At 34.3% G+C, this 17,130-nt stretch overlaps 1 protein-coding gene across 18 annotated transcripts in view; it reads left to right on the top strand.

Annotated features, from left to right (window-relative positions):
* Positions 1 to 17,130, top strand: part of DENND4A (DENN domain containing 4A) — a 134,017-nt gene that overhangs the window by 87,267 nt on the left and 29,620 nt on the right. For 9 of the 18 annotated variants that reach the window (XM_057303834.1, XM_057303832.1, XM_057303828.1 and 6 more), the window contains 8 exons: positions 8,418 to 8,551; positions 10,956 to 11,091; positions 11,459 to 11,665; positions 11,756 to 11,884; positions 12,147 to 12,288; positions 12,693 to 12,824; positions 15,333 to 15,449; positions 16,325 to 16,456. In XM_057303834.1, the coding sequence (XP_057159817.1) occupies positions 8,418 to 8,551; positions 10,956 to 11,091; positions 11,459 to 11,665; positions 11,756 to 11,884; positions 12,147 to 12,288; positions 12,693 to 12,824; positions 15,333 to 15,449; positions 16,325 to 16,456 (1,129 nt within the window). The remainder of the gene's footprint in view (positions 1 to 8,417; positions 8,552 to 10,955; positions 11,092 to 11,458; positions 11,666 to 11,755; positions 11,885 to 12,146; positions 12,289 to 12,692; positions 12,825 to 15,332; positions 15,450 to 16,324; positions 16,457 to 17,130) is intronic. The other 9 variants (XM_057303836.1, XM_044392009.3, XM_044392008.3 and 6 more) reach the window with 2 other exon arrangements.

Raw genomic sequence — 17,130 nt, 5'->3', positions numbered from 1 at the left:
AAATTAAGTGACATTGTACAAAATACCTGTTCTGTAATCTATAAATTGTCAGGGTTAAGAAAATAAAGGAAAAATTGAGAGACTGTTAAAGTGAAGGAAACTGAGGAGACTTGACAAGCAAATGCAATGTATAGTTCAGAACTGGATGCTTTGGGCATAACATTATTAATATCATTAAAACTCGTATGTAGTTTGAAGATTAGACAGTAGTAATGTAACATGTTAATGTCCACATTTTCGTGTTGTGTTATGCTTAGATAAGAGAACGTCATTGCTTGTACGAAGTACACTAAAGTATTCTGGGTGGTGGGTCATCAGGCCAGCAGTTTACTCTGAAAAGATTAAGGGGGAAAAGTTGTTTGTACTTGGAAAGTTACTATATCTGAAACTCTCCTATAAATTTGTGACTATATATACATAATGTTCATGATTTTATGCCCGTGACAATAGAAGAAAGGAAGAAAGCAAAGCTTTGTCATGTATTTACTCAACAGGTTATACTTACAAGGTTATTTAAAGAAGTCCATCATGATCAAACTTATGTGACTGAAAAAAATCAGTGATTTTTGAGGGCAGGGGGCACAACAGCCAAAGTACAGCTCATCCCTCAGTAGTCAGAAATTGGCTTAGTTCTGAGTTGGACATGAAAGTGTCCTTTATTAACTATTAAATAAGTACCAAATATGTCTTATAAAAATGAGAAATGATTCTAACTATGCCAGATATAATAGGAAAAACACTGCACTGGGAATCAGGACAACTTGAGTCCCAGCTCTTATACTTGTGATTTGAGTCAAGTTATCTAGTCTTTCTGTGTTTCCTTTCCTACCTACGTTTAAAAGATATTGTGAGGAGAAACCATTATGCACATCTCCCAATGAAAAAATCACCCTCGTCCTTGAAATGCTTTGCAGTAGGGAAAAAATGGATATATGCCATTATCTACTTAGAACTCATCATTCATTTTTCCATAGAAACACACATATAAATGCTGATTAGCTATAGTTCAAATGGAACAGGGCTTCAGTGTTCTGCTAGAAATATTTTATTAAATTTCTTTTTGGTGGAATGGTACTGTAACCACCTTTTAGGACGTTTTTTTAAAAAACAAAGTTTATTGAGATATACAAATAGTAAATGTACCTCTGAAACGTACAGTTTGATGAGTTTTGGCAAATACAGATTTCCATGTGACCGTGACTCCAAAACATAGAATATTTCTATCAACCCAATTTTGCATACTCTATTTAGAAGTGGACTTTTAGAACCCTGCCCTTTTTGTAAGTTGAACTCTGCCTATATAGAGCTCCAAAATCTGTTTGTTTTGAGAAATAATGTCATAGCTCCTTGACAGTTTTGTTTTTATTGCAGCATTGTGCCAAGAACTTGGTTTTCACTATCTTAATCAAATCTGTAGGTTTGCCTTAATTGGTGCTTAATAGAATAAATAGGAAGGTGTGGGGTAAATAGAAGAGTGTGCTTTAAAACATAATTTCTTTCAATCGTTTTTTGTAGGAATTATCATTTTGTTTTATATAAAAATGATGTTTCTGGGGGTGCCTGGATGGCAGGGGGAAGAGCATGTGACTCTTGATCTGAGGGTCATGAGTTCAAGCCCCACATTGGGCATGGAGCCTACTTTAAAAAGAAAAAAAATGATGTTTCTTACAGCGTTATGTGCTTTGAATGTTTCTCCCCTGTGGTGCTGGACTTGCACTGGTCATCCATACATGCCCATTGAGCTTGCCTTGTGAACAGTGGCATACGTTTGTGTAACAGTTGTTCCTGTGCCAAGCTAACTTGGGATCATAAGGGACTAAACTAATGACCACAGTTTTGCTAATAGCGTACTTTAGCCAATACGTTGATTGATCCACATGGGAACACTGAATTTGTTGTAGGAATCCATTTAACCCTGCAGAAGACAGAAACCTTGTATCATTCCCTTTTTTTACTCATTGTATGTATCCTGTTCACAAGTTTGTGTTTCAACTAAGAATTCATAGTGTCAGTATCACATGATTTTTAAAATACTCATTAATACTGTAAGACATATAACACTTTTGCTAGGTACCTAGGGTATCATGTTCTAAGAAGGATATTTTATCACTAATAATTACTACATTATATTGTCTAGGAATTTCTGAAAGTAGGTCACTTGCTATTTACCTGATAGGAGTCAGTGCAGGACATGATGAGAATAATTGCTTAATGAATATACATTCTGTCAAAAAAAAAGCCAATCCCATTAAATAGTGTAACCATTGTTTCTAGACAGATTATTTTCCTGAAATGCTATTCACCTACTCAAAATCCAGATCCAACAAAAGATCACTTATATATAATGGAATCATGTTGCACTTTAAGATTTTAATGACTAAGAAAATTTAAAACTGAAAATTAACTCGCTAAAACATAGTTACTTGTATTTGCTTTATTATAATTCAAGGAAGTTTTTTATTAGAGAAAATAACAAAATGTCACAAGATCCAAAATACATCTTAATAACCTTCATATGCAGTTAGAGGTTAATTGCATTCCCAGTATTACTAAGCAGAACTCTCTGAAATAATAAATAATTATACAGCACTGTTAGTACCTTTCATATTTTAGTACCACAATTTAAGTACACTTAGTTTAGCGAGTACTTGCTTTTAATCTGCAAATGTTTTATGAATACCAATAATACTTTTTAAATAATCATTTATGTGGGGTTATTTCTTAGTTGAGTGACTTTTAACTTAATTTTTTAAGTGAACAGATCCTCTTACCTCTGGCAATTTAGCTATGGGAAATAACTAATATTTATATATAAATTACATATTATATATTTATATATGTTTTTATGTAAGTTATTTATAAATAATATATATACATTAATTGCCTAAGGCAATCCATGACTAAGATTGAACAGGAATTAGACATATTCCTCTTTTGATCTTTTTTTTTTTTAAAGATTTTATTTATTTATTCGACAGAGATAGAGACAGCCAGCGAGAGAGGGAACACAAGCAGGAGGAGTGGGAGAGGAAGAAGCAGGCTCACAGCAGAAGAGCCTGATGTGGGGCTCGATCCCAGATCGCTGGGATCATGCCCTGAGCCGAAGGCAGACGCTTAACCGCTGTGCCACCCAGGCGCCCCTCCTCTTTTGATCTTAGCATATTCAAACAGAAAACATTTGCCCAACTTTAAAAAAGCTAGAGTGGGTAATGCTGAATAGGAATAAGAAAAACATGTATGAGAATTATTTGAGTTTCATTTATGACTAATTTAAGGACCATGTGTTCTTGTTCTTCCTATGATTATGTTTTAAATCCTTACAATCTGTTCCTATAGGATGATGCTTAACTAAGGGCAGTTTTGTGTAACAAATAATCTGGTAAGATTTATCTTAGTCTTCCAAGCATCCCTCCTCAGTGTTTTCTAAGTATATTAGTGTCTTGTGGAAAAAATATGAAGAGAATATGAAAATTATTTTAATTTTATCCTGTCGTGGGTGTTGGATTTCTTTTTCTCCCAATGGGCAGATGTCACTGTGCTTTCCAAAAGACAGAAATGGCCAACTGATACATGTAGGATGTATATAGCATGGCTGTTTTTATAATGTTAAAATGCAATTTTATTGGTATAGAAGTTAAGGGAAAATATCTTTTCCCAGGGTACTGAATCTGCAGTGCAAAATTTTAATATTTTAATAGACTTTACAGTACTGAGAATTAGAGCAGTTGTCCTCAGACACAGGCTTTTTCTATATGAGCAAAATGGCTGGAAATTTAGGGGCGCTAGGGTGGCTTAGTTGGTTAAGGGTCTGCCTTCGGCTCATCTGTTGTTCACAGACAAGCAGTTCACTCTTGTAATGTTTCATCATGGAGACAGGAGTAGCTTCCAACTTTCTTTCCAATGACCTTGGGTATTTGTTTTAACTATCTCTTCTTTTTCATTACCATTGCTGCCCTTATAATTAGATTAACCACATTTCATCTGCATAAAAAGTGTGTAGAGCTTCTCATTGTTCTTGGGTTGCCCATGGACACTGTATCCTATTGGGATACCTATGATTTTGAGTTATCATTGACATATTCCTGATGCTGTTGTTTTTAAAATGTTGCTTGGTTTGCTAATAATGGCTCAGGTGTTCTCTGTTTTTATCGAAAGTTTGGTTTTTAACAATATTATTAAATGACTAAAGAAACAGGAAGTGTGGGGAAAAGAAAGAGAAAAAACTCTGTAAAGCCCAGTGCCCTAATTTCCATTTGACATTTACTTTCAGTGTTTTTTACATAATTGTAATACAGTTTCCCAATTTTTTATACAACCAGATCTTATAGGCATTTTTAATATCACTGCCAAATCTCATAAAACGAAATTTTCATTTTTACCACAGTAAAACATAACAATTTAAAAAGTCAAATAATTTTCCAAGACTTCGGTCCCATTCCTTCCTGCCCCTAGTTTCTACTCCCCAAAGGCAGCCACTTTTCTCTTTCATCCATTTCTTCAGCTATTTACCTTAAGACTTCCAAATAACATGTTTTTAGTGCTGCTGATTGTTTTATGTCCATTAATGTCATACCCACCACACCACCTGAATTCTCCCAACGTCATTATAATGAATTTTGCTCAAGTGGTTGTTCAGTGTTAATATTATTTTCGCTTTGCATATAATCCCAGCTAGGCCACATATATATTGTAATTAGATTTCCTTTCATGCATGGATTTTGTTTTCTCCGATTTAATAATTACTGTATTTCTTGTTTTTGTGCCTACTATTAATTCATCTCCAAACTCTTCTACAAAAGTGAAAAATCTGAAATCTCAATTTTTCCAACTTATCAGGTAATCTATCCATTTGATTTTTTTTTTTAAATTGTTGCTGGAAATTTCCATGTGTGCCAATTTGAAGTGATTGCTTTCTAGTCTGTCATTCTGGTTTTTTCTTTCACCATCATCCTAGGTCTTACATTGACTTCTCTCCAGAGTTGGACCCCCTGCTTTCTGGCTTCAGTAACTTTTTTCTTAGTGTTTTTCCTTTTTATGATGGAGCACATCTTCTGGTAGCTTCGTGAGAGAGAGTATGTGGGAGATAAACATTTTTTGATGCCCTACCTGTCTATAAATGTCTTTTATTCTCTCCTAATACTTGATTGCTAATTTGGTTGGATGTAAAATTTTAAAATCTTCTAGCTTCGAATGTTATTGTTGAGAATAACATCTGGTCTAATGCTAAGTTGATTTCTGACCTTTTGTGCCTGATCTCTTTTTCTCTCTGAAAGCATTTAAGATGCTTGATGCTCTGGGGCTTCATAAGGATATGCCGGTGGAGGCCTTATTTTCTTCATTGAGTTGAGTACATGCAGGCCCTTTTACTCTGTGGACTCATTTTCTTCAGATTCTGGGCAATTTTCCTGCATCCCATTTCTTTCTTTACTCCATTTCTTTTTACTCTTTTTCTGAAGTATATATTATTTTGATATTGGCCTTCCAATCCTGATCCTCTTAACTTTTTTCATTCCATTTTCTGTCTCTCTGTTTTTCATCTCCACTTTCTGGGAGATTTCTTCAAGTTTATTTTCCAAATTTTATGGTGTAATTTTTACTTCTGTCACATTTATAATTTCTCTAAGTCTCTTTTTTTATAGCATCTTCTTATCATGGATGTAGGCTTATTCATTTTAGTTATTTTGAGCAGTTTTTTCCCCCTGCATTGGCTCTGCTTCTTCTTACTCAAATGTTGCTTTATTAAAAGCATTCTTCTTCAGGTTGTTAGTTTTCCTTGTGTGATCTTTGGTCGGTATTTCAAGAATGAGGCACGAAGACCTCATTGGAGCTTTAATGGGAAGGTGAGGCTTGGAGCTTCCTTAGGTATGAGACTGATGATCATAAAGGAACTCAGCTATTTCATTAGAGTCCCTGTTCAATCAGTGTCTGTATTCTTTAAGCTGCTTAGTTTCCCCAAGAGGTTATCTCTAGTGTTTAGCAAACTGAGGAGTGTAGCCTCATTGCCAGTGTTCTCACAGAGTGGGGAAGGTAACTGAGGTTTTCCCTTGTAGTAACATGTAGGCTTTTACTCACTTCACCTGTTTTTATTAACCTCCGTCATCTCCCACAGCTCTGCCTGGTGTCCTCAAGTCTAGAGTCCCTCTGGTTCACGCAGAAAGACCCACCCTAGTCTATGGCCATGGTGGGGAGAGGTAGTGGCCTAACTTACTGGGTTGGGTCAGGGATCTGAGAGTCCTTTAATGTAGGCTTTTAACTAATTCTCCTGCTTCAGCTCCATGTGCACTCCCATCTTCGAGGTCATCGAGCATTTTTCATTCCTGACTTTTCTGGGACTCCACAGAGCAAAATGGCTTTTGGCTTTTTCTCCTTTATGCCCTCCCCAGTGCCAGATCTGTGGCTTTCAGCTTTCACAGGTCTCATCAGTGTATTTTGCAGTTTCTAAAATGTTTTGAACTCCAGCTGTGCTTTTGTCCTCTCTCCAGCTCATTTTGTCTTTGCTGGGGTTTTTTTTCACTCCCCTTACTTCTCAGTTTGGTGAGATTTCAAGAGGGATTGAAGGTAAATTGTTGTGTTTAATTGGTCTTGTTCACCCAGAAGTCTGTGTGATCTTTACTGTTTTAATTTTTAATGATTGTATATTTTATCCGTTTATCATACTTTATTCATTTACCTGTTTTTTGAAATATAGGTGACTTCCAGTGTATTGCTATTGCAATCCTGCCAAAAAAACTATCTTTCTGGTGATTAACATAATAAAAAATTAAAAAAAAAATCTTTCATGCGGATAGGATTTTTTCATGTTAGGTTACTTTCTTAGAATAAGAATAAGGCGGATGTATTTAAACATATCTTGCTTTCTAAAGAAGACTTTACCAATTTTGAGTACCAGTACGATATGTGATTATCCAGTTTACAGTATCCTTGCTAATTTCACCATATAAAAGTTCTTTTTTGACGGGCTAGAAAGAAAGGTACCTTTTTTTATACTGATTTTTAACTATCCTGCCACAGAATTGAAATAAGTGCTTATTCTAAAAGTAATATATTCTACTTTGCTTGAATTTTTACTCTGAGCATTTATTACTTTTGTAATTTTTGAAAAAACCAATAAAACTAATACATATTATTTTTTGAATGGAAAATAACAACATAAGGAAGAAGACAATTAATTGCAGTAATACCATTACCCAGAGGTAACATTTTGATAAGAGTATACATGTGTGAGAGAGAAAAACATGAATATATGTATGTATATACGTATGTATATATGGCATCCATATTCACTCCCTTTTAAAAAATTAGTATCAAAAATATATATATTATGGGTTTTCTTTATTTATCATTACTTTGTGAACATTTTTTCATGTCATTACTGAAACATCTTTATTGTTTTCTAGTTTACTATATGGATATATCATGGAGATTATAGCATGTAATACTGTGAAATTATAACTGACAATTTATGTTAGAACACTCTGAATGTCCAGCTTTTTTTTTAAAATAAGAATTAGAAAATTTTTAAAGCTATCTCTATCCTTTTTTGGTATATTGTGCCTTAAATCCTTATCTTAAAGAGTTAACTTGTTAATAATTCTTGTTCTCCCATTTATTTCTGAAGGATAATATGATATTCTCTCTAACCTAATAAAGTGCTGTGGGTTATATGTTGTCATGTGTATGGCATCTTGTTTTTTGTTTCTTTTTAATTAATGTCAGCGTTGTGCTTTTTAGTTTATGAGCTACTTTTAGGCAGTTTAGAGTCTGTTAAGTTTTCACTTTTGTGCATATTACCTTGCCATAGAGTATCTAGGGAAGATTGTACTATTAAAGTGCTTTCAATACTGATGTGACTGGAATGTTAACTCAAATCTGCTTCTACGTAAACTGGAAGAACTTAGAGAAATATATTTAGTATAAATGAGACCTAGAACCTGGTATTCTCAACACATACACACACATGTATTTGTGCATTTTTTTAAAAAATATTATTTCTTGAGTACATTTTCATGATTCAAAATGCAAAATAATATAAAAAGTTATACATTGGGAAATCTGGGTCCTATCCCATCCTTGTCCACTCCATTCATCACCCCTTCCCCACATGGGAAATTACTTTTCATAGTATTCTTTCCAATTTCCTTATGTGAATACAAGCAAAAAATGAATGCGTGTTTTTATTTATCTTTCTTACTCAAAAGATAATATACTATATACAGTGTTCTACACCTTATGTTTACTTCATTATCTTGGAAATCTTTTTTAGTGCTGCATAGAGAACTTGCTCGTTCTTTTTTTTTTTTTTTCTTCGTAGTTCTTTAATATCCAGTTATGTAAATGGTTTATTTAACCATTCTCCGTAGACAAGCTCTTGGCTAACCAGTGTATTTTTTTAATGTATGTTTTTTAAACTTTTTCAGGTGGATATGGACAAGAGTGGTGAAATGCGACTTATAGAACTGGATGAATCTTTCAAAAGTGAACATACTGTTTTTGTAACACCACCTGAGATCCCCCATCTACCCAATGGTGAAGAACCCCCTTTACAGTACAGGTATTCAAGAGGCAGAATGTTTGAGATTGAAAGAGAGAAGCAATCCATCATCTGTGACGTAGCTTTCTAAGGACTGTGGTATTTTCAAAAATCCAAACTTTACAGATTCCTAATTTTTAGGTGGTAAGCAAGCTTATCCCACATCCATTAAAGAATTAGAATTTTGCATAATATAGACTTGGGAAGCTTTCTATATCTACATAAGTATCTGTTCTCATAAGTGTTTGTTAAACTCAGGACCTCCCCCCCCCACAAAAATGCAGCACTTTTATTATAGCTTTTGATTTTTGTTTCTCACTAAAGCTGAATCCCTCAGTTTCATACCCTTTTCCATACACATATTGATTAATGTAACCTTGGTTCACAACAGGATTAAATCTAATTTAGAGTCAATATTTGTGGCCTTAATTTTGATGATATAATTTATTAGGCTATTAATTTTTCTGTGAGTTTTTATTTAAGTCATGGAAATTCAGAACTATTGGCAATTGATCAGTTAATTTGGGAAATTTGGTCAGATGCTGCGCTGTTTGGTATATAGACTTGAATGCTACGTTGTTCCTGCTTTCAAGTCTAGTGGGAAAGAGAGAAAAGTTCTGAGCTTGGTAAAATAAGGGTATATAGAAGTAGATTTATTATACATCTGTGTATCTATCTAGATGTATATTGTACACATACATTTGTTATCTACTAGAGGTAATTTCCAGTATGCATTTATTTTTACTTAAAATGGCACTTCCTTTTAGATTTTAAATTATTTCTTTCTCCAGTAATGCTTCTTAGTTTAAAGATTTTAAAACCATTTCACATGTATCATTCATCAGATCACAGTTTATTTTCATTGAAAGAGGATTTTTCAGGACACCCTCATTTACAACTCGGATTAAATTCTTCCTTTTACAGATGAAAAAGTGGTGCAACAGGTGTTTGTGAATGTTGTTGGTTAATTCATAGGCCACTTGGTTCCTGCCCTTATTTTTCATATATTGATGATGTTGCTCAGATCACTTTTTAAAATTCTGGCTTTTGTCAAAGATGTTTAAAATCTCCTAATTTCTCTCTTTCTCGCTTCTTTTTCTTTCTAAACAAGATCTCATTTCTTTGATGTCTTTCGTACATTATACTTCTAAGACTTTTTTAAGGGCCTATTTCACTAATATAGTTTTGTTTTTCTTTTTATGCTTTGGTTTTAACTTTTTTAAAATTTAAATTTTACTTTTAGATTTAGTCCTCTAATTTAAAAAATTACTTAACTTAGAAAATTCCCATTTTTTAAAGGATCTAAGTTCCTTTTTAAGTTGAGACTAACAATATAATTTTGGTGTAATCACACCCGTCATTGGAAACACAACTTAAATGTCTTCAGTGAGCACAGTGGGCCCTTTTAGTGAGAGATGACTCATATTCTTACATTGTCTGTGTGAAATGATAGGGTAGTAAGTTTCCATAAGACACATAGAATGGTCTTATTATCACACCATGTACATACAATGAATTTTTTAAGGAATGTAGTTTTCTGAACTTCTTTGCTATTTGATTCCTACTTAACACTTAATATTTATTTGTTCACTCCACCTGAATTTGCCTATAGTAATGTATAACAGACATAGTTTACCATCTTTTATTGTAGCTGGTTTTCTTCTCAGTTAGTTGAAACTATTGGTATGCCTTCAGAAAGATTATAAAGTAGGTTCAGGTTGGTGCTCGGGTCTTCTTCTGTTCTTTTCAGCATGTCTCTTTCCTAGCTGCAGCTTCCTTTTACATTCCCAAAACTCCTTGCTCTAGCACCCCAATTAGGCCCACCTCCTCATAGGGCCACTCATTCTAATCTTTTCTTCTTCTTCTCCAACCTCTTCAGTTTTCTTTCTCACAAATGAGGGCCAGAACCCGCTTAGCTAACCTGATAAGCCAGTTCATGATAATATGAGCGTTTGTCCTGGAGTGTGCTAATACGTTATTTGTATCTTTTGAAGAGGACGGTTCTATACTAATATCTTAACCTAAAGCAATGATATTAATAACTGTCCTATCTGAAAGAGTATTGATTTGGGGACCCTTTACCAGCTGTCATATTATCTGATATGTTTGCTGTGTATTTACGTGAATACTAACTAACAAAGTTCACTTGATTTACTTTAGGCTTTGATGTCAAGTTCAGCAAAATTTAAATCTTTCACTTTTCTACCTCTAAAATATATACTTGAGTTTGTATTTGGCTATTACATTTGATAGCAAGAAAGGCAACATTAGCACGAATATTTGTAGAGTATATATCGTAGTCTGATGGAGAAAGATAATTAAAGTAGACTCTAAGTTAGAAGTTATTGGTCAGAATTTTTTTTAGATTGTGACCAGTATGATCATCTATATGTGCTTGAGATTTTTTTTTTCTTTTCAAAAACAGCTATAATGGATTTCCAGTTCTTAGAAACAATTTATTTGAGAGACCTGAAGGATTTCTACAAACACGAAAGAACAAATTGCCTTCAAAATCAAGTAGTCCTAGTAGCCCTTCTCCCATGTTCAGAAGAACAAAACAGGTGCTTTGACAATTTTGCATTCTTCATGTAATCAAGTATTAGAACAAAAATAAATATGACACTCATCCTCCCTTAATATATTTTACTACCCCATATGTATGACTAGATTATTATGCTCCTCAAAACATCCCCCCCAAAAAATTTAGAGTAATGTGACTTTAAAAAATTAACTGGTTTTCTTATCTTAGAACTATATTTCACATATTTTATAATGCAAATTCAAGCAGAGACTTGAATATGTATTAGAGACAGATTTTGTTAGGGAAATACTATAAAAGCGTATGACTTACACTTGTTCAGCATTCAGTTAAATAAGGATCCTTAAATGTGTCAATTAATGAGATCCTTGCATTTTTTTTTTTTCTAGGAAATCAAATCAGCCCATAAAATTGCCAAGAGGTATTCTTCCATTCCTCAAATGTGGTCCAGGTGTCTCCTGCGCCACTGTTACGGACTGTGGTTTATTTGTCTGCCAGCTTATGTGAAAGTGTGTCATTCAAAAGTCAGGGCACTGAAAACAGCATATGATGTGCTTAAAAAAATGCAGTCAAAAAAGATGGATCCTCCTGATGAGGTAAAGAATCTCTTTAAAAATGCACTATTTTAGTCTAGGTCTGCGTGCGTAGATACTTCGTTTCCGACCCTTTCGAACTGTGTGTTTCAGGTGTGCTACCGCATCCTTATGCAGCTTTGTGGGCAGTATGATCAGCCGGTGCTTGCGGTCCGAGTGCTTTTTGAAATGCAGAAAGCTGGTATTGACCCCAATGCCATCACTTATGGGTATTATAATAAGGTAATTACTTTGATTTAATGGAGAACGAGTATAACTTTTGTGATTATGCAACCTTAATTTAATGGCAGAAATAATGGATTTCAGGCTTTATTTGGCATTGATTTTGGAGTATTAAAATATATTCTGTAAATCAAGTAAGATTTTTTATTCTATTTTGTTGTTATACAACGTATTTAGATACTCTTTAGCTTGACTATAAAGCCAGTATGCATTCATTGATACATATTATTTTACTAATTATTTTATTTTGTTGAATGAATAGGCTGTTTTGGAAAGTACCTGGCCTTCAAGAAGTCGTAGTGGCTATTTTCTTTGGACAAAAGTAAGAAACGTTGTTTTAGGAGTAGCACAGTTCAAAAGAGCTTTAAAGAAACACGCACACTTATCACAAACAACTCTCTCAGGTAATTAAAGGCTCTTAAGGGATGTATTTGTTTTACTTTGTAAAAAAAAAAAAATTAATTGACTAGTAATGATTTACATTTTTTTTTGGAAATTTTTAAAGAGTTTCAAAATATTTAATGATTTCTAGCTTTTATTGCCATTAAGCAAATTCTAATATTATTTTCCCATTTAAAAAATACCTTAAGTCCCTTTTTTTCTTTAACTGTTAAATTATCACCCTTTGGTGATCTTGTTTTAGTATCCGTTAATGATTCACAATAGTTACAGTTGTCGTAGTTGTATTTTGCTTATTATGTGGCACATTCATGTTCAGTACGAGTGGATTATTAGCTTGAGCAAGAAACTAATGTGTATTTTTGGTATCTGCCTGAGTAGTAAAATGCTGTCAAATTGTGTTCTTAAGCAGATGGCAGTGACCTGGATGCTGTTAGTCATGGCAGCATGGATAGTGGTCATGGGACACACACTGTGGAGCAGGCACCTTTTAATACGGGTTTAATCAGAGTGTATGCTACTGATGATAGATCTAGCACAGGTTTGTGTGTGCTTATGTATACATTTGTTACAGTACATTTTAAAAACTAGATTTGCTAGCCTGTCTCTTTTAGATTTTAATTCTCATGTATTTAGGTTAACTGTCACTTTTTAATTGTATGTGTTAGGCATTTGGTTTGATATTGTGTCTAACAACTATATGCTATTTTATTTATTCTTTATTGGAATAGAAATAAAAGTTTAAGAGAGTTTACTCAAATATTTAGTCCATGGTAATCCCGATTAACTCTGGATAGCACACAGATTTCTGTATCACGTCACTTTCTTAGGGTAAATTCTTGTTTGTAATTATGAAAATGTTATTATGAGTTTTTTTTAAAAAGGAACTTACAGCCCTGATTGGAGTTAATAGTACATATCAACATCAGCTTCCTGGTTTTAACAGTGTATTATGTTTCATGTAAGATAGTATCATTGAGGGAAGCTGGGTGAACAGTACACAGGAACTCTCTGTACGGTATTATTTTTGCAACTTCTTGTGAGTTTTAAGCTATATTAAAATAAACAGGTATAATAAACTTGCAAATACATATAAAACTTTTAGCATTCTAGCACTGAAGATGCTATTAATTTCATTAAAATATCAGACTTGTACATAGGTTTTCTCTGAGAATTAAAACTGACACAATTTGTTGAATAATTATGTTCTTTTCATTAGTACATTAAAAAAAAGACACATGACTTTCTTTTTTTGAGAGAGAGAGAGAGAGCTTAAGCGGTAGGAGGAGGGGGAGCAGAGGGAGAGGGAGAAGCAGACTCCCCACTGAGCAGGGAGCCTGACTCAGGACTCAGTCCCAAAGGCAGACACTTAAGTGACTGAGCCACCCAGGCATCACTTGACTTTTTTTTTTTTTTAAGATTTTATTTATGTATTTATTTGACCGAGAGAGAGACAGCCAGCAAGAGAGGGAATACAAGCAGGGGGAGTGGGAGAGGAAGAAGCAGGCTCCCAGCGGAGCAGGGAGCCCGATGTGGGACTCGATCCCAGGACCCTGGAATCAGACCCTGAGCCAAAGGCAGACGCTTAACGACTGAGCCACCCAGGCTTTTGAACAGAGTATAAGAGCCAGCTCTTAATAGACAGAAATTTTAAATTAAAAAATCCAAGCATTAATAATGAAATACAAAGGCTTCTGTCTATGCAAATGGTAACATTATTTTGGTCTGTCTCCTCTTTTGCCTACTTTTAAGAGTAGTAAGTATAAACAAATTGTGTTGAAATGTAATTTTCATATGAACTTGTTCTTCCTTGGCTCGTTTTATTTTTTGATCACACAACGTGAATTTAATCCATTATAGTAGTCATCCTCAGGCATTCTTTCTTAAAAATGAAAAAATCAATTTTTTTAGTCTCATTTTTATTTAAGTAATCTCTACACCCCATGTGGGGCTCAAACAACCCCAAGATCAAGAGTTGCACACTTCCAACTGAGCCAGCCAGGTGTCCCTCTATTTTTGTTTTTAACTATGGCCTTTTAAAAGTCTATTTTAAAGCAGTGCAGAATCTAATAAAAGCATTAATTTCATCAAGATTATCTTCATATTTTTAAATTTATATTTTCTGTGGAAACAGAGCCAAAAGTTTGATTAGAAAAAATACATACTCAAAATTATAACAGATACTAAATACCTAGTGATACTTAATATAATTTCTTTACATAGTTCTTTACCAGTTTATAAAACCGTTCCATATATGGTCTCTCTCATATAATCATAACCATGCTTTATGTGTTATAAATCTGGGGACTTGAAATCCAAACCAAAAGGTTAAGTGGGTTGCTTAAAGTCATGTCTCCTAAAATGGAGAACTAGGATTTAAAACCTTATGTTTTGATGTTAATCTAGTGAAAACAATTTGCGGAAACTTACAGAGGGCCTCTTGAACAGAACAATTATTAGAAGTTTTCTTATATCAGTGCAATGTTTGCCTTTCTTAACAGTAACACTAATTTTTTCTCATTCCCATGTTTTGTACTCAAGTGCAATTCAGTAATTATTCAATTGAATTTTCAGAGAAAGTAATTACCTATCAATCAATTTAAATAAACCCATTTTCTTTGGTAGAATTATTTAGACATTTGGCTCCAGTGATCTATGTGTGAATGTTCTGTTATGAATTCCCTGCAGATTTTTCTTCTGCATTGCTTAGTTGGAAATCTGCTTTCACCTATAAAGATCATAGGCTTAAAGAATGTCTGGTTTGTCTGTATCTTTAAGAGCCCAGACAGTAGTATGAATGTACATAGTCACTTTTGACTGCAGTATGGAGCCAGAAACAAATTGTTTTGAGGTCATCCCTTTCTCGCATTAATAGAGATTGGGGAAGAAGGCTAACAAAATAATGCTTTCAATTGGATGTTATCCAGAAAATTTCTCATAAGTAAACCTGGACACTAGTATGTTGCTCCTAGTTCCAGCTGTTCTCACTAAAGAAGTTTATGATAAACAGCATAGGAGTTTTGTTTCTTTGTTTTTCTTTTTTTCCTAGGTGGCCAGTCTGATCTTGGATATAATTCATTGTCTAAGGATGAAGTTAGAAGAGGGGATATATCTACTGAGGAAATACAAGAAGAAAAAGATAAGAAAGGGAGTGATTCTAGTTCCCGTAGGTATTATTTAAATTGCTGTTGTATAAATTTGTGAACCTTTTTTGTTTTAAAGATTTATTTATTTATTTTAGAGAAAGAGTGAGTGTGGGGAGGAAGGGTAGGGCAGAGGAAGAGGGAGAGAGAATCTTAAGCAGACTCTGCACTGAACGTGGAGCCTGACACAGGGCTCCATCTCACAGCCCTAAGATCACGACCTGAGCCAAAACCAAGAGTCAGATGCCCAACCAACTGCACCCCCCAGGCACCCTTTGAACTTCTATTCACAGAAAATACAAGTGGCTATAAGTATAAAAGTACTAATTTTATTTTCCACTTTCCCATTATAACTTCTCTTTCCTCCCATTACAGGCCGTCGTCACCACCTAATGTCCCAACACACCAATACTTTATGTGTGAGGTGTATAGCCTCAGTGGCACAACACTCTCCAATCAATTACTACTCTTCTTGTAGTAGGAATATATATATATTTCTTCAAACAGTGACTCTTTTCTAAGGTTTAACAATATTTTTATTTAATGCTTTTGTTAATGGTCGGTAACTCCTGCCCCTCCCCCCACCTACCTCCATCAAAAGCAGTGTTTCACAACCAAAGAAGAAATATAAAATGTATGTGTGGACCTGACGCGTGACCAGTACTTAGTAATTTGATATATACCTTAAGGCCTCAGATAAGTGGAATCATGTACTTGTGATCAGCAAATAGATACAGAGGTGTTTGGTATTTTCTTATCACCTATTATCAGATAGAAATATTTACACTAAAAGCTGCTGTTCTTTATGCTTTCTATAATAGCTTAATAGCTAAATAAATAAAAGCTAAATAGCTTCTATATAGCTTTTATCTTAACAATTTCATTTTAATCTTTACAGTGTCGGAGAGCGAGAGTGCAAAAGGAAGTGCTGATTGTCTTCCTAAGCTCGATTATCAAAGTTCTTCCAGTATAGTTCGCCTCAGTGGTACAAATAACAACGGTGCTGATAAAATATCAGCAGAAAGCACAGGTGAGTGGAGTAGTATACCTCTTTTATGTGCAGAATATCTTGTAACTGTATGTCTAGTACGTTTTTTTAAGTCTTTATTCTCCAGGATTATTTTTTTATATATTTGTGTAGCCTCTCATTGTATAGCTTTAGTAACTTGAATTCTCTATTTTATAATATCCTTCGTTCAAGCTTTTGTTATAACAAAGTATAAGGACAAACCTACAAGCCACATACCATCTCTTGAGTTTAGACTGTTGGGACTTTCTGGAAGGGGAAAATGGGAACAGGTGAGATGGTACATCGGAAGGTAACTTACACCCCCAATTTTTAAATGAAGCATAGAGTTCTTTAATCTTTATTATTCCTATTTTTTCAGAGGTAAAAAGACAGTCCTCAAGATAGTTTAGATAACAATACCTAGTATTTTTTCTTTTCAAAGTGCTTTTTGGGGCATCTGGGAGGCTCAGTCAGTTAGGCGTCCAGCTCTTGATATCGGCCCAGGTCATGATCTCAGGGTCATGGATCAAGCCCTCATCAGGCTCCACGCTCAGCAGGGAGTCTGCTTGAGATTCTCTCTTCCTCTCCCTCTGCCCCTCCCCTCTGCTTCATGCTCTGTAGCTCTTTCTAAAATGAATAAACAAAATCTTTTTTTTTTAAGTGCTTTTCATATATTATTTTATGTTTACTAATAC

Source organism: Ursus arctos, unplaced genomic scaffold (genome assembly GCF_023065955.2).
Source record: "Ursus arctos isolate Adak ecotype North America unplaced genomic scaffold, UrsArc2.0 scaffold_28, whole genome shotgun sequence".
NCBI lineage: Eukaryota > Metazoa > Chordata > Mammalia > Carnivora > Ursidae > Ursus > Ursus arctos.
Note: the sequence above shows the minus strand (reverse complement) of the source record. Positions and strands in the feature narration are given on the sequence as shown.